At 37.1% G+C, this 20,320-nt stretch overlaps 2 protein-coding genes across 4 annotated transcripts in view; one reads left to right on the top strand and one right to left on the bottom strand.

The window, feature by feature from the left end:
- The window catches only part of LOC128258237 (uncharacterized), a 34,086-nt gene that overhangs the window by 9,567 nt on the left and 4,199 nt on the right, over positions 1–20,320 (top strand). The window contains 8 exon segments of the mRNA XM_052989749.1: positions 8,538–9,199; positions 17,523–17,598; positions 17,723–17,806; positions 17,899–17,960; positions 18,318–18,515; positions 18,574–18,639; positions 19,261–19,509; positions 20,051–20,273. Of these exon segments, the coding sequence (XP_052845709.1) occupies positions 9,155–9,199; positions 17,523–17,598; positions 17,723–17,806; positions 17,899–17,960; positions 18,318–18,515; positions 18,574–18,639; positions 19,261–19,509; positions 20,051–20,273 (1,003 nt within the window). The 5' untranslated portion in view covers positions 8,538–9,154.
- LOC128258249 (uncharacterized) lies at positions 6,739–20,083 on the bottom strand. 3 transcript variants are annotated; one of them, XM_052989771.1, is made up of 3 exons: positions 20,028–20,083; positions 7,356–7,905; positions 6,739–7,284 (listed from the first exon to the last, which is right to left on the bottom strand). In XM_052989771.1, exons 2-3 carry the CDS (start codon positions 7,888–7,890, stop codon positions 7,112–7,114), a joined length of 708 nt encoding a protein of 235 aa, XP_052845731.1. In that variant the 5' UTR covers positions 7,891–7,905; positions 20,028–20,083; the 3' UTR covers positions 6,739–7,111. The 3 variants fall into 3 exon arrangements, with proteins under 3 accessions (XP_052845731.1, XP_052845729.1, XP_052845730.1); XM_052989769.1 differs by lacking the exon at positions 20,028–20,083 and adding an exon at positions 8,406–8,542; XM_052989770.1 differs by lacking the exon at positions 20,028–20,083 and adding an exon at positions 8,335–8,394.

The raw sequence follows: 20,320 nt of genomic DNA, 5'->3' as shown, positions 1-20,320 counted from the left end.
TAAATAAACGCCGAGCGGTCGTAGAAGTTCATTGACTTGGATTCTAATGCGATTTCATGGTTCGAGGTTTATAACTGTGCCACCTTTCTGAAGTCGATTAACGAGCAGGGCAAACGTTAGAGACGCAGATTTCAGAAAACTATCAACAATTCACAGTGGGAAAGTTACAGGTGAAAGGGCGGGTATGATACTCATTTATATTTTATTTCATAAAATAAATGTAGATTTTTAACTAAAAAGCTAAGTATATACCACATATTTTAACCTTGAGCTCCCTGTTAATTATTTCAGAGAGCAAATAAATCCCATTAAATGAATAAATATTAAAGTGGCTGTACAATCATAAAAAAATATATTCATTAGGCCTTGTACTTGTACTTGCTGCTGTGTATTTAGACAAATATTTATTTGGGATTACTTGAGTTTATTATATACTAGAGTATAATTCTCCCAAAATCAGAAATTTGTTTATATTTATTTAAGTAATGAGCGAAACGTTTGTGGCTTGACAAATTCATGGGGTTTGGCTGAATGCTTCTAATGGAATAAATAAATTTAGCCAACGAATGGTATATGGCGGATACTTTTTTTTGTATAGCAATTCCTTAGCTGAGATATTATTCGCGTTACTGCTGGGGCTTTGTTCTCATTCAAGTGGAGTTTGATCTTTGTTTTTTTCGGCTTATTATGGGATTTTTGTTTTGCTTTTGTTGTTGTTTTTGTGGCTAGTGCGGTTGCAATGCTGAAAATAAAAGTGAGCGCCGTCTTCTCAGAGACTTTGGCTGCGGTTGCCATCTACGCCTTATCTGACAGATATTCAATCTTCATCTTCACCATCAAATCGTTCGTCAAACGTGTTTTATTGTATGAGATACTTGCGCTATTTTCTGTGTCTTGTCCTCTCATCACATCTCATTTCAAGTGGGTTCTGATCCCCGCAGTCCCCAGCCAACTATAGTACTTCGACTTAGACTCTCGCGTATTTGTGGTCTGTGCCAGGCTGATATTTCGCATTGTGGTTGCTGCTGCTTGGAATTACCTGGGCCGATACCGATGTATGGGTATGGGTAGGGGTCTGGCTCTGGCTCTGAACCTGGGCAGTCACGACATCTGAACAAGCAGCCCCATATAGCCGACGACGACAGCTCAAGGTCGCATTCCTTGCAGGTGACGCAGTCCTCAGTTCTCAACCGTCAGTTGCCAATCGTTTGGCGATTTGTTTCACTTCGGCACTCCATGTCCGTAGCACTGGGTCTTAGAGACAAGTCTTGGGCTCGAGTATCTCTACTTTGATGATTGGTGAGTGGGCGGACAAATGAGTTTTGGTTTCGGCTACCGATCCGCTGCTCAACACAAGAAAATCCCATAACAAGTGCCTTCAAATCAATCAACTCGGGCTGCATTTATTTTCGCAGCACGTGGAAGTACTTAGTTCCGTTGAGTTCCGACTTTAAATAATATTTGGTTATTTTTTTAGACAATTTAATGCTCCACGATACCTGAAAAAAATTAAATAACAAAGAAGCTAAAGTTCTATGTAATATCTATAATATAACTTATTTTTCTTTAATTGCGTCCTTAAATTAAGATAAACAAATTTAGGATCTTCTTGGATGATATCACTCTTCATATTATAATAAATAAGTCCTTCTAGAAAATACTGACAAATGTTGTATTCGGTTTTTTCTTCTTATTAAGATTGATTTTTATTGAGTATAAGAAAATTAGTTTTCAATTTTAGGCATATTTTATTTCTTGGACGATTTTTGAACATTTATTTGATGGTTGTTGTGTTTGAAATGCATTTACTTATACATATTCAATATACTATACCTTTTTTCCCCTTTGTGCAAAGCCAGTTACTCACATATTTAAGATAACTAATTTGATCATTATCACAACATTTTAAGATTTTCTTTGGAATTTTCCTTCATTTACTTTGATGTGGGTGTAGATCTTACAGCCAGTTCCTGTTCAGCGTTATGGGCATGGCCATTAACGCTCCCAGAGAAAAACTGCAGACAAACTAGAGTCGGCACTTTGAGATTCCATCTGCACCTAATTTATGATGGGGAGAGCTTCTTTTTTTCCCGCCAGCAATGGCAATAAACAGGAGATGCCGGTACGTGAGCAGTACTGCTAAATGAAGTCACGACCGTTCCGCCAAGAAGATATTTGTGGGGGGCGGTTGGAGCAGCCCATGTTGGGTGTGTCCGGTGATCAGCCTCCAGCCGGGGGAATCTTGCAGAGAAGCGTTGCTCAGTGGGTTAATGGAACAGCAACGCGAGGCCGAAGAGAAATAGTTTCCGCTAAACGAGGATCTTCTAAGGCCAGAAAGCTGGTAATTAATTCAAATACGAGTAGATAAACTTATTAACTCTTGTTTTCTGCTACAAAACTTTTATAAGACTTTCAAAAATGTAATAATCTACGTACTAACATGGGTTCAGAATAAGCTTTGACAATACCTTTTTATTACCGATCCATGCTAAGATAGTATAAATTGTAGAATTGTTAGTTTTTTTGCCTTTAAAAACAAATTTCTGATTATAATTTTTATTTTTAAACTGAATAACATTTTGATTAAAATCGTTGTGAACATAAGAAATTTTCAGATAAATATTTTATAATGATACATACGCTAATTGTCCTAATAGCTTAAATTAAATGTATATGTGTGAAGTTTTACATTCCAAGTAGTTTTTTGAAATTTTTTTCAATGCAGGCCATGTTTTTCTAATTAAGAAAAATATGTTGAAATAATTGCTGTTAAAAAATTAATTGCTGAAAGGAAATGGGTTTTTGTGGGTTCGGGTCAGCGGGTGATGGTCAATGGTCTTTGGGTGGCTCAGTTCAGTTCGGTTTTGTTCAGGGCAAAGTGAAACATGGACTACATCTCCTTATGGCAGCAAGTGTCAGTCGAGATGTCTGGCAGTCGTCAGCTTCCATTGTGCGTTCGGTTTGTAGCGATTGGCCACGGTTTGAGCTGGGATTTGTTACGTTTTGGTTCGACAGCCCAGAGAGCAAAAAATAGCTTAAACTTTTACTTTCACTGCCAATTTGACTGAACGAGCAGGCAGCGTCTCTCGATTTGCATGGCAGCTGGACGGGGGGGTAGGGTGGAAAATGAGGTTTCCTTTGGTATGGCTGAACAATGTTATTGTGTGCTGTGTGCTGTGTGCTGTGTGCTGTGTCTCTCTAAGACTCATTTGCAAATGTATCTGGCGGCAATTTAGCGCACAGATACGAGTGTGCATCTGCAAAAGCCCCTTGGCCCAGTGCATTGTCTTCGGCCTTTAGTTTAATTTTATTTTCACAACATCTTCGGCTCACCTTTGTCCAAGATCTCTGGGCTCGGCGGCACACGTGTATTCACATGTGCTGCAATTTGATCGTAACGTCGAGATTTCAGCCACAGCAGGCAGCAAATTTTAATGATGAGCATTTGATAATAGTGGCTCCGACGCCGACATCGACTTTGCGCACCAATCTTCTTCTCCGGCCTAAGTTAATTGATTTTGGACATGCTGCTTAAAGTTGTTTACCCGATTATTCGCATGTATTTTGACTGTCTGGAAAATGATCGTTGACTGCTCATCAGCTCTTCGATTCGGCGAAAGTTTGCCAAGTGATTTGTGGCCATTCAAAGGAAGGGAGGATGCACTTGGGTTTGCTGAGAGGATGTCTACACGAACAAATAAAGTTTCTATCAATTTTTACTCGAAAAATTGCATGTTTATTGATAGACTGCAAGTATTACTAACAACTAATTTATTACACAAGATAAAGTTTTATGAAATACTTTCTAAGATAATATAAATTTAAAGAGACTCTGTAATTATTTAATTATAAATAATAGTTAAAAATAATTATAAATATATATTACACCAAGTCAACATAAAAACCAAAAAAAAAACATAATATAATAAAACTAAAACTAAATTTTTAATAAATCTAAAACGAAAAAATATATATTTAATTAATTTAAAATATTTTAAATATATTATAAAACCTATTTAACTCTTTTTGTTTACTTGTTAATATTTGTTGCATCTTGTTTAATACATTTAGGCTAAAAAAATGTTATAAATAAATTCATATTTTTTACTCAATATAATTCATACCATTTTCTAACTTAACAATGCTTCTAACTTTTTTTTTCGGTATTGTATTTTTTGAGTCAATTATTAAACTCCACAAATAACCAAAGCTAAGGCAGCAATTAAAAGGCAATAATCACACAGCAGAGTCTTAGCTGAGCAATGTTCTATTCGAGTTTCTCGGGTTAAGTTAGCTGGCTGGCGATTCTGTCCTTGTTCTTAATAGACAAGCGCTGTTTTTGCATATATTTTCATGGCAGATGCATAATTAAGCCGTCGGCTAGAGTGCTGTGATATCGGGTTGCACAGCTGACCACAGTGACGATGTAATGCTAACCTTGCATCAAAAGAATGCAGCTGCGAAGTTCGTTGCTTAAGTCTTTCGTAGGCGGGCTCAGCTTGGAATTCTAATCAAGGCTGTGAGGCGTGGCCCAGCCAGACATCACGTAGACGAAAGCCTAATGAAAACAAGAGCCTAACTTTCTTTCTTCACGGCACTCTCACTTTGCCAGCTTATCTGGAATGTGTTTATCTTGCATCTGCATAAATATAGAGATGCGACATCAAGCATTTCGTAAGATTTAAATGCGTTTCATTTGAGCCATGTTTTTGTTTTCATTTTCATTCGGTCGTGTTTATGTTGGAAATCTTCCGATCGGTTACACAGATCGCAGTTAAAGACGCGTGTGCCTACGTAATCGACTTGGCACGTCTTTTAACCAGGTGAAAGACCCCAAGATACGAAAGTCACCCGGGGCGAAGTGCTGACATATTGATGCTGCCTATTCCACGGCAGTTCAATGGTAGCTCACAATGACAGAATTCGGCTTGAATGGTGTGCCACACTCGATTCCACAATTAAGTTGGTAAAAGTCAACAGTCTGAGTTGATTTACGAGTGTCACTATGAATAGAAACATCGAGGGAAGCGAAATCTGCAGTTGAGTTGGTGGAAGAGCGATTTAGTTGGAAATTATAATAATTTCATTTTGGAAGTTGTAATCTAAGCCCACGTGACAATACAAAGTAATGCAGTGAAAAAGTCAAAGACTTTTAATTTTCTAAAGAAAAAGGTTATTAAAAAAATGATTGGAAAGGCTTATCCAAGTAGGATTATGTTTAAATAGCTGGATCTAATTCACTCAAAAAAAGAACATCATTTATTTTATAAAAACATTGCCATATTCCAAAATTCGAAAATCCTTTAAAATAGGTCAATATCCTGTTAACTTTTTCTTGATTTTAAGGGTGAAATAGAATTCTATTCGTTTTTAAAGTTTATTTATTCAGATAAAGTTGATCAAACTTTGTAATTTCTAATCAGACTAGGCCTACTCCATTTTTGTACACATTCTTCAACTAATTGCAAGCTGCGTTGCAAGAAAATCAAAATCAAATTAAGATTCCATGCAAAGCTTCGCCTCGGCCCCCGGCTGTGCCGTCAGGCTATAAATTTGATATTCAAAGTAAATTTTCAATTTCTACGCGAATAGATATTTCCATAAATAAACCGCATAAATCAGAGCTGCGATCGGGGCTGACAGAGCTCAACAGCGAACTCGGCTCATTAGTAATCAAAAGCTGTGCAACTCCGCAGACTGAGAAGAATTAGTGGGGAACGGTGTTCGGGGGTCTAGAGAAGTGGAGAATCGGAGACAGGCTCTAAAGCACGGCCATTGAATTCTGGCCGAGAGCCGAGACTTGCACAAATTGTTGCACAAGCCTCCGAGTAGCGATTCGTGGGCTGTAAGTGGCTGCTTGCCACTGGAGCGATGTCGCCAACGCATCGAAGTCGCCTCCGGCGCCATTTCGTACATCCATCACCTTAAGAAAAAATATTTAAAGAATTTATCATCACATGGGTATTGTTTCATTTCAAAAATAGATCCCAATTGGACAATTTAATGACCAAAATTCAAAAATCTGAAACAATGTTTGGCTTTATTTACCTTCCTATCCCAGGTGCTCATTGCTAACCATTTGAAAATTTATCTAAGATTTGTTCTCTTATGAATATTATACATTTTTTTCTTCCATTTTCAAACAAATTTTCTAATTTAAAGTACAGAAATAATCAAAAGAAATCAAAAACTTAGTTTAAGAGACAAAAATCAATACAAAGTCGTTTCAAAACCCAATTTAAATAAATTCCTTTTTTGCTGAGTGTATTTTGTAAGTCTCTCCAGACCACCGAGCACAGAACCCCTGTTACCTTGTTGACTTTGTCTTAATGGCCATTCGGCTGCGTTGCCGTGTTGCTCTGTGGCAATTTAAATATTTTAGCCATTTCATTTTGAGCTTTATGCGGCTAGTGCCGCATTTGCTGACCGGCAAAAAAGAAACACTTGAGTATCGCCTGTTGAGCGGGAAACAATCGTCGAAAATTTCTACTATTTTGCATTTGAGTTGTGTTCATTATCTCAGCAGTTTACAACATTTTTTGAAGCTGTTCGCTCACAGTGTTGATGTTAAGTGGATTTCGTTAGACAGAAGCATAAGTATTCGTGTCGAACCAAAAAAAAAACAAAAACCTAAAAATCTTAAATGGAATACTTTTATACAAATGTTTACTTCAGTTTTTTAAAGAAAATGTACATATACTATTGGATTTTGTTACCATCATTTATAGAACTGGCTAAAACTTTATTGGTAGTAAATAACGTGTAAAACGCTCAATATAAATGGCCAAATTTGTTGATAGTGTGGTAGCTTGTATGTGTTTTGCTCTATAATTAAATTTAGGTTCTTTTATTTAACACCTTGGTTTTAAAAGGAATGAAAAATATTGATTAATTAGCAACTTTATTAAATGCTACACATGGCTTAATGTGTTTACAACTTAAAAATTCCATAAGTTTTTAATTCTCATAAATTAATAACTTCCATTTGAGTTGTATATGAGTGTTATTTATAAAAAAAATGTTACAAGTATAGTAGCGAATAATTATGGTTGTTAAGGACATTTTTTGAATATTTGTTATTCATACAATAATATTTTTTCATTCAGTTTTTCTAACTGCTTTTGTTTGACGACTTTTTGACCTTGATCTTGGTGCCGCCCACCGTTGACTTTTTGCGACCATTTAACTTGGCCTTGTTGGAGGCCAAAACGGCCGGTTTGGGCTTAACCACCCGGGCCTCGACACGAATGTACAGATCATAGTTGAAATCACCGCAAGACTTGCCTAAATAAAATATATATTGGTTTGGTTAGGTCTACAAATATCTAGATATAGGTATATTTGATTTTAATTACCACAACACATTTCCTCGCCGCAGGACTCGCAGGTCATCAGTCGAGTTTCCACAATGCCCGATTTATTCTTGATTTTCTTGACACAGTTGTTCAGGGCAAATTCTCGGCGATCGCGGGCCTCGGTTTTCAGTTCCAACTTTCCCATCTCAACCATTCGGCTGAAGTACTCCTCTTCCTGCTTGTTTTTCGGCCTCAAAGTGGTCAGCATCTTCCAGTCGATGGGCACGGCACAGAGTTCCATCAGCACCACGTCCTTCATTTCGCTGGGCACCGGATCCGCATAGATGTACATCGCTTCCCGCTCGCCATTTGCCCTCAACAACTTTCGCATCTCCTTCTTGGGCATCTTGAAGGCGTAGTCCTTCTCCCGGATCTTTATTTCCTCGGCGCGCACCTTCACCGGCCGCATCTTGTAGTCGGGCACCTTCTCCAGCAGCCGTTTGAACTCCTCCACGGTCTGGATATTGCTGCGACTGAGGTCCAAAACGGGAACCACTGTTTTCTTTTTGCCCAGCAAGTCGTCTAGTTTACTCATTTTCACGTGTTAACACTGTTTGGATTTAAAAAAAATATTTTCAAAGGCTATTTGAGTGTTTGTTTAAAAAATATATAAGTTTATGTTTTAAACACATATGTTACACGAATTTTAAATTTGAAAAAATGTTTCATTAAGATGAGTATTAAATTTTAACCATGAATGTACCGAAACAAAACTTATGTGAGTTTAAGACTCTTCGGTATAAAAATGAATCTAAAAAGTATAAGGATAATATTGTTTAGTATTGAATTAACACTTATACCTTAATATTGTCTGTAGTTTATTCTCAAGATACCATTCTTTAAACCAAACTTTCAGTTTTTTTTGTGTGTTTAATAACTTTTTAATAAGCAAAAACAAAAATGCGAGCAATTTTTTTAATTTCTTTTTTCATTATCTTTATATTGCCTAACAATTAAGTCATTTATGAAATTGACTTACCTTCCTATAAATATCTTTTAATAAATTGTGTATATTTTTGTAATTTACTATATATTCTGCCAAAATCTTACCTCTTGGCCTGTTAAAATTCCTTCGCGAGTATCGATTAAATATTGCTGGTTGCCAAGCATTTCTGCTAGTTCAATTTTAGGCCTTTTCTATATATCAGCTGACTGAGCAAACTTCCGATTCTCTCTTTGCAGATTCACGAACAACTCAATCACGTGCCGAAGCCACAAGTTGTTGATAACAAACAACAAACACGACCCGAAGACCCCAGCAAACCCGTCGAGAAATAGAAACAAGCCAACTCAACACAATCCAACTCAACTCAAAGCAAAAGTCTGAACTCGGTTGGTATTTCATTTGCCTGGATCGCTTTACGTGGTGCGGTTGGTGCTTTGAGCTTCGTCTGCTGCCCGCCAAAAAGAAAGTCACGACATGAAACGAGATTTCCAAGATTCTGTGCAACGAAAGTCAAAGTTACAAGTTTACTCCAAATTCGAGTCTTTCGTTACGGCCCGGTTCAACGTCTCTTGCCACTTTTGGGTCTCGGTCTCCTTCAGTCAATTTTCGGCGACGGTGTCTCCCCGTGTGTGTATATGTGTGTGTGCCACTTTAGAAAGTGAAAATCGAGTGCATATTGACTTCTTTGGGCGCTGCAGTTGAAAGTGAATTTCGGCGGGGCTGCAAGTGATTTTCGTGTTTCGGCTTTCGGGGCGCTCAATTCATCATTATCGATCAGTAGCCCGCGGTTTTCGGCTACTTGAATCCACTCCACATCCATCGGCAGGAGGGCCCGCAAATAAGTCCAGCCACAATGGAGGCCGAGGAAGTTACAAAACTCGTCGATGGCGTGTACAGGGTAAGTGACTCGTTCTCTTCACTATTACAACATATTGTATTTGTTTTATTAATTAAACCACTCTACGTGTTGTTAATTGCCATGAAAAATGGGTGCTAGACAATTTATGTGTACCCATTCTGAGGTGTTAATTTTATTTGTAAAATAATTATTACATTTCTTAGGGTTTAGGGTTTCAAATTTCAAATTAAAAAAAAAACTTGACTTACTAAATAATAAGATTAAAACGATTTTCACAAATTTAAAATTTTATATCTTTTACCAAAGTCGTAAAAAATCCTTATAATACTTTTAGTTACGAAATAAATAATTGAATTTTATATGAGTTTTCTGTGGATGATGATAAATTATCTTGAGCTAAACTTGTTCATACAAAAATAATATTTCAGTTGATTTGACAATTTTCAAAAATCTCGGTTTATAAACACTCAAACATGTGATAAGAATTTGTAATTTTTTCTCCATTACATTATCGTGTACTCCACTTAGCTGAGGGTCAAATCGAAACTTATGTAACCCCACTGACACCTAAATATTAACGTAGCTATTGCATGAAGGCCATTTCTATTAGCCACTTACGACTAATTCACTGTTAGGCTCATAACGATGTTTAGTCTTTTGGAAAACAATTTATAACCTTAAACGTTTTCTTTTTGTAAACTAAATTTATCGCCACACGCGATCTCCATAAATGGCTTCAAATGAAAGCAACCAAAATTAAACTACAAAATGAAAACAAAAAAACCGTGACTTGGAAGTTTACCCTGAATACCCTTGAAATTTCACATGAATAACAAAATATTAAAAATATTATATATTTACCAGACAGTTTGATGATAAAGTTTTAAAATTTAAATTTATCTTAACAAACTGAGGGTGTGCAGGGTATTGAGGTATAAATTATTGGTTTATTTATGAAAGGAGTCTAGAGACCATATTAGATAAATTAAGTACAATCTTTGCAAAATCAAAAATTCAACACCAAAGAAACCTTTAATTTAATAGTAGCGTTTTGATGGTTGGAATAAACAATTTAATTGTTTCAGCTTCGAGGCGTTCGTTTAATGTAAAAAAAAACAGTGTTTACTTTATTATACTCATAGATATTAACCATAATTTATTGATGTGCCGCTAACATAGTTGAGCTTAAGTTTCAACTACCACCTAAAAAGGGTGATTAAATCATAGCCAGAAACAGAGAGCCACAAATATTTGTCGATAAAAATGGCAAAGATACATTTGAAAGTGAGTTTTGTCTTGTTGGTTGGGCTGCTGTTGCTGCAAATTCGTAGCCAAATTTGGTCACGACATACGGTGGCTGAGTGGTATTTTTCGGCATACATTTCTGGCCATATATACCTACATTCGTCTGGCATAGGCCCGTATATATCCAGTCGAGCAAACGAGTTCAATTGGGGATTTGATTTGTTTGTTTGCGAATCCCCCGAAATCATCCCAAGTCGACGACAGACGCGACGACTCCGCCTCGAGAGTTTGGCAAGTTTCGGCTTCTCTTTTTCATTTTGCAGCGGTTCGGTTGCATCTGCCCCAAGTTGAGGCGTATTGCACATTTCGCGCATCTATTTCATTATGTAACTTTTAGTTTTGTTTTTTTTTTTTCCTTTGAAAACTTGCTGTTGCTATTGCTGTTTCTGCGGTTTCTGCCGCTTGAAATTGCGGAAATTTTGTTTTTGGGCTGCTTCCTTGGCAGCTTGTTGCACATGGCTGCATTTTCGCGACCAGCATTTGCATTTTTCCCGCTGGTGTTTTTACTTATGTTTTTTTTTTTCGCACTATTATTGTATAAATATGTGACAGCGTCGCAACCGTGTAATGTAAATCGAATAAATGGGTGCTGCTGGCTGTTTTAATTAGTGGGTTGGGGCCCACTTGACAAGCCCGAGTGCAAACGAAAGACTGAGGAAACGAACTCGCTCTGTCAATGGCAGGAAGAAATCGGAATTGGAATTGGAATGGGAATCTCAATGGCCGTGCATCAATCAACTGAAGTCACTTCCTCAACACACACCATATTATGAGTTAATTCGCTATGATTTATGCGCAATTGTCTTGAATGCTCGCGCTGAACTGGTCTATCAATCGATTTATTATATCAACATTTCATTTTCGCATTTTTTCTCTTTAACTGCATTTTTTTGCTTCGTTTGGCTTAATAGATCGCCTGTCTGTTTTTTTTTTGTGGTCTGGAACTGTGTGAACTCACTTCTGGGTTGGTCTGTGCAAGTTCTTAAACGGGTTTTAATTAATTCGATAGCATTCGTTTTTCGGCTGGCTATTCTCAACTCATTAGCACACCGCTTTTGCTTATCTTTATTCAGAGTCGCGATTTGGCCTTTCTAAAATTGACACACTTAACTTTTTTGGGAGGGATTCTGCATGTACGGGTATGCAAATGGAGCAGAAATCTGGATTCTACTGCCCATTAGCTAATTGATTGATCTATCAATGAAAATTCTCTAGTATATTTAAATTCCCAGAAAAAATAAGAGTCGTGTGCTTACAACTAATAAAATATTGCAAATTACTTTTTGTATTGTCATTTTGCATTATTTATTTTGTACAAAAAGTGTAAATTATACGTTTCCGCTGTATTTATAAGTTATTGTTATTCTCGTTGCAGTTTTATGTTAAAAATGATTAATTTAGATCTCTTATGTACTCAAATGCTTATATAATTCACCAGCTTCGTTGTAATTTATGAAACTTGCTTAATTTTTTTGCTCGCACCCGTAATAAATCTTGTACTCTGTTCAACCATAAATCTTGAATGGCAAACGAGTAAAGTTGGTTGAGAGATGTACTCAAGAGATAATTGCAATAGCCGCTTTCACTTTCCCTTTTAAATATATTTATCTAAAAAAGCTTAACTTTTTGTTAAATCTCTTTTAAAAATATAATCAGTTAATTTATTAAATTTAAAAGAATCAACTCTTTAGCCTCAGAAATGTTCATAATTGGTTGTTATTGGCAATTCTCAAGCCTTAAAAAGTTCATAATATATTTTCTTTGTGTGTCAACATGGTAATTTTATTGTTTTTGCTTTATTGCCCATTAAAGTATAACATAAAGAACCCCCAACAACCAGTTTTCCTCTCACGTGAATCCACATATTTGTTTCCATGTGAATAAAACCGCATGTTGGGCCGTCAAGTCGATGTTTAAAACGCATTTCATTCAAACAGCTGCCTGCAAACTGGCGTTGGCGATGAATGCCTTCGGATTGTTTGTCATTCGCTTAGATTTATGGCACATTCCCGGCAACATAAATCGAAACCGAAGCCACTGTGAGAGCCTGCCGCCAGTGATTGGATCAGAATGACATCCAGCTGACCACACAAAAGCCAACCTGCTGGGGCAAACTAAAAAACGGGGCAGTCGGAGCAGGAGGTGAAGCCCCTCAAGAGTTTGGCACCCAGCATGGTGCACACACATGGAACGACGAAGGTGTCCGATGTGCTGAAGCTCCCAGCAAGAAACGTGGAAATAAATTAAAATTGCAGCCACCTAATGCCCACAGACGGAGGATTGGTGGATTGGAGGATTGGAGCTGTGAAAAGAGGCGGCAAGTGTGCACCTCGGACCATGGACTGCACACTGGCAACTGGGAACTGAGAACTTGCAGCTGATTGCCATGTTTGAAAGGCATTTCTAAGGCTGCTGCATTAGAGGGGCCGACGCCACTCGGAACGATGTCACATCGTCTGGATGGAGGCGATCCGGGGGGGTTACTTGGGCTTGGGCATGGGCATGGGTATGACCATGGCAAATGGAACTGGGTTAACGTCCGACTCGCCGGCGAGAAGCCATACCAATCCCAGTGGGTCCATTTCTCATGTACCCTAACCGATGATAAGATTGTGTGGATTATGCCAAACGCCTAAGCAAAATTGATCTCAATAGCTTGGGTAGTTGACATCTAAACATATTTTTTGTTAAGAATTGTTGAACATTTTATTAGAACTATTCAAAAAACAAATACAAAAATATTCAGGGTTGTAAAAAAAACAATATTCCTTTAATTTCAATGAGTTTTTTAAACATTTTGTGAGTCAAAGCATTGGTTTTGATTGCTGATGGTATAGATAAACTTAAACTTAGGCTGTTCATCCTTAAAGTCCACTTGGCATGTCCCACCTTCATATATATATTTCCCTATCGCCAAGGACATCTAGTCTTCGCTTAGACAAAATTACAACAATTTCATTTGAGCTGGTTTTCCAACTACGTGGGAAGAAGTCACGCAAGCGAGAATTATTTACGTTTAGCATTTTTCACGCACTTTGCGTTCATCTTTTCGCAGAGTGGGGAGGTGGAGGGGGGCACTTTAGCACTCCCTGGAACCTGGAACCTCGAACCCCAAACCCCCTTCCCCCGAAAAGAAGGCGTGACTGGTTGCGCCTTGACGCCTTCGTTGAGGTTTTGTCAACAGTTGACTTGGGTTGCCATCGCCATCGCCATCGCCAATGTTGAATGTTGAATTGTTGCCGGTAAACCTGTTGCGTGTTGCTTTTTGCATTTGTTGGTTTCTAATTGGCATAATTGCGGTTTACTGTTGTTGTTTCGGCTAGTGGTGTAGAGGTGTAGTGTGCATTCTCGCATGCTCTGAGGTGGGTGTGTCGCTCGCTGGCGTCGTTAAATTATGGCCTAACCCGAAAGAGGCTCTCCAAATGCCCCCCGTTGTCCCTATCCTCACTACCCATAAGACACCGAAAAAAAACGTAAGCTTAAACTACCATTAAAATATGATTTTTATGTACTATTCAATCGCCTCTAAGGACTTAAAAAAACGTAATTTTGCGGTATACTATTATTTCACTTGCTAGCACTTGTGGCACTAAAAAGTAATGTAACAAAAGCACTTATCCAAATATGTATATTTTTTTTATTACCTTATGTTAGTGGTTTTATGAACTAATGATTGTTGCAATGTAGTACCTTTCAGGAATAGCTTGAAAAGTACTTAATATTTAAAGTTACTAGAACAGCACTATAGTGTTTGTAAATAAAATTGGGCCCGTTTTTCGACTTTATGGTGAACTAAAAGTAGGTTTTTTAATGAAAAATTTCATATGTAATGCTTTTGCTACAAAAAAGTTGGTTGAAAACATTAGTACTGAGAAATATCATGGAAATATACAGCTTGAAAACTATTTTTAGCTTAAAAAACTAAAAAGCGGGCTTTGAAATATGAAATTATTTTTTTTTTAATTTTTGGGCTGACTTATTTTTTGTTAATATATCAGAAAATATTTTTGTTTATGTGATTTCTAAAAAAGTTTTTGGGTTTATTTATATTTTTAGCCAAGACTTTGGACTTTTTCAAGTGTCATTTATAATTTCAAAACTAGTAATTAAAATGTTAGGACCGCTTTGCTCAGTGTACCGCTCAACATTCCGCCTCGTTGGCTGTTTTAAGCAAATGGGGCTTTCGTGTTATGCTTTGCATTTAGTCTCTGTTTTAATTAAAAAAAATTACATGTGTGTGGCGCTCCACTGGTGGCGATTTATGTTAAGCGTACGATTAGAGACCAAGTTTGGGTTTGGGTTTGGGCCTGGGTTTTCAAATGGGAATTGGGATTGGGATCTGGGTAATGTACCTCACTGGGCAAGACTACCTCAATTAATTTCGGGTTAAGTGTTGTCGGTGGGTCGCAGATTCGCGGGCGTGATAAGCGATTACGTCAGCATTTGGCCAAGAGTGGGTGAGCAAGGAGAAATGTTAATTGCTGGTTCGAACGAGTAGGAATTTGTTAAGCCGTTAGACCAATTACACGAGCTGATAGCCATCACATTTAAAGGAAACCAGACTCCTATTATGGTTATTAAATTAGGAGAAATACAAGGCTTAAAGCAAGTTAAATAAATGATAATGCATTTTAAAAGAGCATTTAAAAGTCTATAAATTCAACTAAACAAATTTTAAAAATTTTATAAAATTTATTTAAAAAACAAAAATGACCAAAATTGTTTATTGTTTTTAAATTTTTTAAAAAACTTCTTTAACAATTCATCTAAAAATACTTAGCCTTCTTCTCATTGTTTTTATAATCTGTTGTCATAATTACTTTCAAGGGTATAATCATTTAACAAATTGTAGGGTAAGTCCCAAGTCAATTCGCACAGATCAAACCCAAAACATTGATTGCATTTAACCACAAAATGTGTTTACCGCAAAGCGCAGAAAAACGAAACAATTAACATTGATAAACCCATAAACGTTGAGCCCCAAAGGCCTCTGAAAACGCACTTGAATTCACGAAGTTACTTGGGTATCTGTATCAAAATTAAAAACAACTACACTTAGGTCAGCAAAGTCAAGTGCACTTAGGTAAAATAAACATAAGAAGATACACCGAAATGCAGATTTACTTGCAGTGGATATCTGTATCTGAGAGTGGAGTTTCGAACTAAATCAGCCAGCTGGTAGATCATAAAAGCAAACACTCGAGCAAGTTGAATCGTTAAACGTAGACAACGACCTTGGGGTTGAGTATCTAAGTATCTGAGTATTTGAGTATAAGTAAGTATATGATCTCGAGTGCTGGCTCGAATCATTCCCACGCCTTGCTGCCACATTTGCGGCCAATAAATTTAGAGAAGCAAATATGTCGAGGCGTAAATATTTGGCAATAACCCGAGTCACAAGCGAACCGAACTGTTCCACACGGAATGCCTTGTTTACATATGGGTATTTCACATTTTGTTGCTAATTACTTTCGGGCCAAGGAATTCGGTAGCCAGACGTGAGTGCCAAGCTGTTGATCAGCTCATGGCCGGAAGTGATTGAGTGTCAAAGTATTTCTTGGCTAGAACAACAATCAATTATACTTAGCCCGAAATCTTGGATAGTTCCTAGCGCAAAATTAAAAAGTGTGTGCCTTTGGAACAATGCAAACGCTTTGTGGCCAAAGAGAATTCAAATTTTTGGGTTTGCGTGTTAAATGTTCGCCATTGTCTGGTCGACAACTCAACTTTAGGCCAAGCCCAGGACCAAAGTGTGTCTTTGTCATGTTTTGTGGTGTTTTATGGTGTCAACACTCCGATGATGTCAGCTTCCCTTCCACATGACAATCCATTCATACATTCATCGATTCACGTCATCCCGCAGTAATGCACCTTCATCTCTCGAATTGTATGCAAATCATGTGCCAAGTTGTTAATTAATTGTCGTTTGCCTGTTCATCGTTTTGCATTTTCCGAGGCCCTATCTAAGATCAATTGATTGTTAATATGACTCATATTCAGTAATAGATTTATGAAGATGGTGTAATTCATATTTAAATAGATTTGTTTATGGGGGAGTTCTGCGGATGATAAATCACTAAAGGTGTTAAGGCCACAAAACTCAAGGGATCAAAGTTAAATGATGATTGATGATCTATTGAGCTTGCTGAATAAGAATATTTAAGTACAGATAATGTTGTTTTAATTCAAATATTTCCTAAAGCTACGGTCAAAAGTTGAGTTATGATTGGTTAGCAAGTAATAAAAGTACATTGGTTTAGTTTTTTAAACTAAACTAGTTGAAGCGAACTATTTAGCTTTAGTTAGGTAGCACTTAATATTATTCAATAATATCAACTACTTGAAAACGAGTTAGGCTATGAAGTCAAAAACTAAATGGACGTCTTCCTCATTCTTTGCTTAGCAAAAATTTTACTACCGACAGTAAAAAACTGCAACCAGTAAATTCAAACTTTATTTTCGCAGACCTAATTTGCCGAACAGGTTTCACAATGCTATGATAGTATACTAATGATAAGTGAACTGGTTAATTGGGATTACGTTTTAGAATGTTCATATCGTAAAAAATGGTTATAAAATTCGCAGCTAATCTAGTAAATTTGTATGATTTGTTTGACTGCGATATCAGTATCCAATTTTGCTGCAGAAAATGCATAGTACTAAAAATGCATTCCGCAGTCTTGTTTTCCAATACATCAGATAACTTTCATTTACATTCACCGCTAAATCATAGATGGGAGATTGCTAAACGAACAATTAGCATTACGAGTGTGTTCAGTTGGTTACACGGAACTAATGATGTCGCTGCCTGACCACAACATTGTCTCGAATTAACTTATACAACCAGACTTTTACTGCCAGCGGCGAAACGGGCAAAACCATTACCAACTTTTAAGCGGGGAGGGGAGCGGGGAAATGTTTATAACAAATGAAATTGAAATGTTGGTGCATGCTGGCCAGTAAATTACATTTAATTAACCGTGCGATAAGCTCGCCTATGGATATCCGAACTAACGATGCCATCGATCTCCGATCACCGATCTCCTCTCAATTGCAGAACATACTCGACAGATTCAATCCGGGTGCCAGGCAATTGATCGCGGCGGGCAAAAGCTACCTCAAGGCGTTGCACGGTATGTATCATATATGATATGTATATGTAGTATATGTACATAGTATAGTAACACCATAATCGACTGCTGCAAGTGGGTACAGTTAACTAATTTGCAATGCATTCCGTGCCATTTCATGCAACAGGTGCCGCAACCGCCTCGCGTCTATTCAATGAAGCATTGGCCAAGATTGCGATGAACGCCCAGCAAAGCGGAACGGGCGATATTGGTAAGACTTCAAATGGAGACCGCAAAAGACCTTAAGACAGTGCGGAGGATGGTCATAAATCCTAATGTGATCCCAACTATTATTCTGTTCAGGTTCGGCTTTGATGAGCGTTGTAAATGTCAACAAGGAGATACAGGAGCAGCATATGAATATTGTGAGTAATAATAAGTTTTGCTGGAATATATTGTCTTTTCAAGTTCATAATTATTTAAAGATATTTTGGATAATATTAAAATTTAAATGAATCAATACAATGCCTATTCTCTTCCACTACATCATTAAAAAAGAAAAGTTTTCGAAAATAATTGTAAACCGAATATTTTAAAATTATACAAATGCAACGATTTTTGAGATAATATATATATATTTTTTAAACGTTAGGCAACCAATTGAATGGTTATTATTATCATTATTAATAAAAATATGTGCTATGATATGAATCAAATATATAAAGTATCGATCCGATATAAATCATATCATCATTTAAATAAACATATTTTTTGTGTTTCAGCTAAAAGCTTTTTACGTGGATCTATTGGTGCCATTGGAGACAAATCTGGAGAAGGACACGAAGGTGGTGCAGCACGAGCAGAAGAAGTTCCTGCAGCAGCACAAGGTGCGCATGGAGAGCTACCAGAAGGCCGTCTCCACGATGAAGAAGCAGCGCAAGAAAAAGGCCACGCCCGAGAACACCGAAAAGGAGCTGCGGGTAAGTGGATACCTTCAAACGATGTGAGGATCCTCCAAAAAACATCATTTTCCCACAGAGCCTCCAATTGCTCGAGGACCAGAAGAAGAAGCTTGATGTATTCTGCGATCAGAGCTACAAGAATGTGAGTTCGTTGGCTGCAAGCCGAATCTTGATCCACCCATTACACAGAAACCAAAATCATATCCTTTAAAAAATCATATTAAAAGCTAATCCAGTTTAAAGTTAATTTTAAAGTAGAAGCTACATGATGCCAAATGACAATTATTCCGTTTTGAACATTTTTAGATCATTTTGTTATTTGCACGTTCCTAATTTAAAGCCATTTTAGCCATTATATATAAAATTTCGATTTTTTTTGTACTTAATTTAGCTAAATAATTATAATTATATAGCTGTCACTAAATTTGTAAATATGATCTAAAAAATTAACCTACTCCATAAATTTCTCCTAAACTACATTTTTGTAGTACTCATCTTTTGGTAATTTTAAACATTTGTAAGGTTATTTTGTTTTTTTGAATTCATTATTGCAAAAATGATTAATAATGCCACCAAGTCCACATATATTTGAGACCTAAACAATTTCATTTATATACCAATTTTACTTGTGATTTGTTGTAAATAATAAAATAAATAATAAATAATTTCAAGAGAATATTTAAATGATCCAAAAAAAAACATTACAAATTTATTACCATGTACGCTTCTTTCACTCCTTCCCACTTCCGTTCTGGACGAGAAGGCCATGACACAGGAGCGACGACGGTACGGATTCGTCTTGGAGCGCCAGTGCTCGATCGCCAAGCACTGGATGGCCTACCACACCACCGGCAAGACGGTAATTGATAATAATTTCGAAAATTGGCAAGAGATTGCCGCTTCTCGTGAGATCATTCCCCCGGCCGCGTACGAAAGTGGCTACAGCAGCAGCAATGGCCACAACAACATCAACATCGCCATCAACAACAACAGCGGCAACATGCGACGCCTGGTGAGTCATCTCCGTCCATGCCCATTATGTTCATCCGATCCCATCCCATCCGATTGGGTGATAACCACTCTGTTAACCACGCGGCTCTTCCACTTTCCATACAATCAAAATAAAACAGAAAATACAAATCGTTGTATTACCTAGAAAATGGTTGAATAAAATTAAATTCAACAGTAAACACACACATTTTCAATTCAAAATAAATTTCATTTTAGTTTAATTTTTAACAAAATCTCCAAAAATGTTGAAGGAATAAAAGAAACGACTTTTTTTTAGAGAATATCTTGCTAAAATAACATGGAAAACAACAACATAATATCCAACATATGTATATATTTAAATGATATTAAAACCATTTTTTAGTTCCAAATAAACTAAAAGTTATTTTGTTTTTGCGACCTTTCCTTAAGTAAACAGTTTAACCAAGCTTCGGCTTAGATTTCAACTAAAACTAATTTTATAATAATTTATTATATAAATAATATTAATCTATGTCAATGAGAAGGACCTTAACTTACCGAAATTGTGTTTCTTTGAACAGGAACGTATTAAGGACGGAGACGATGAGCACCTCCAGAGCCACGGCGCCCAGCTGAAGAAGTCGCGTAGCATCGATGCCCCATATGGTGATATGCGGACCTTGCACGAGCGGGAGAACATTTCCGGAATGGGAGTCACTGGGGCCTCGCACTACGCCCAAAACTCGTTGCCACGTGCCAAATCCGATTTCAATTTGGCTTTGGTGGGCACTGGTCATAGCTCAGGTGGGTTTTCAATTTAAATTCCATTTAAACTTTTACTGGAATTTAGG

This window comes from Drosophila gunungcola, assembly GCF_025200985.1.
Source record: "Drosophila gunungcola strain Sukarami chromosome 3L unlocalized genomic scaffold, Dgunungcola_SK_2 000003F, whole genome shotgun sequence".
NCBI lineage: Eukaryota > Metazoa > Arthropoda > Insecta > Diptera > Drosophilidae > Drosophila > Drosophila gunungcola.
Note: the sequence above shows the minus strand (reverse complement) of the source record. Positions and strands in the feature narration are given on the sequence as shown.

Excerpts from the sequence above, each read along its gene's own strand:
- LOC128258249 (XM_052989771.1), bottom strand. The coding sequence starts at position 7,890 with ATGAGTAAACTAGACGACTTGCTGGGCAAAAAGAAAACAGTGGTTCCC. Across the intron at positions 7,285-7,355 it reads CGGCGAGGAAATGTGTTGTG|GCAAGTCTTGCGGTGATTTC; the intron begins GTAATTAAAATC and ends TATTTTATTTAG.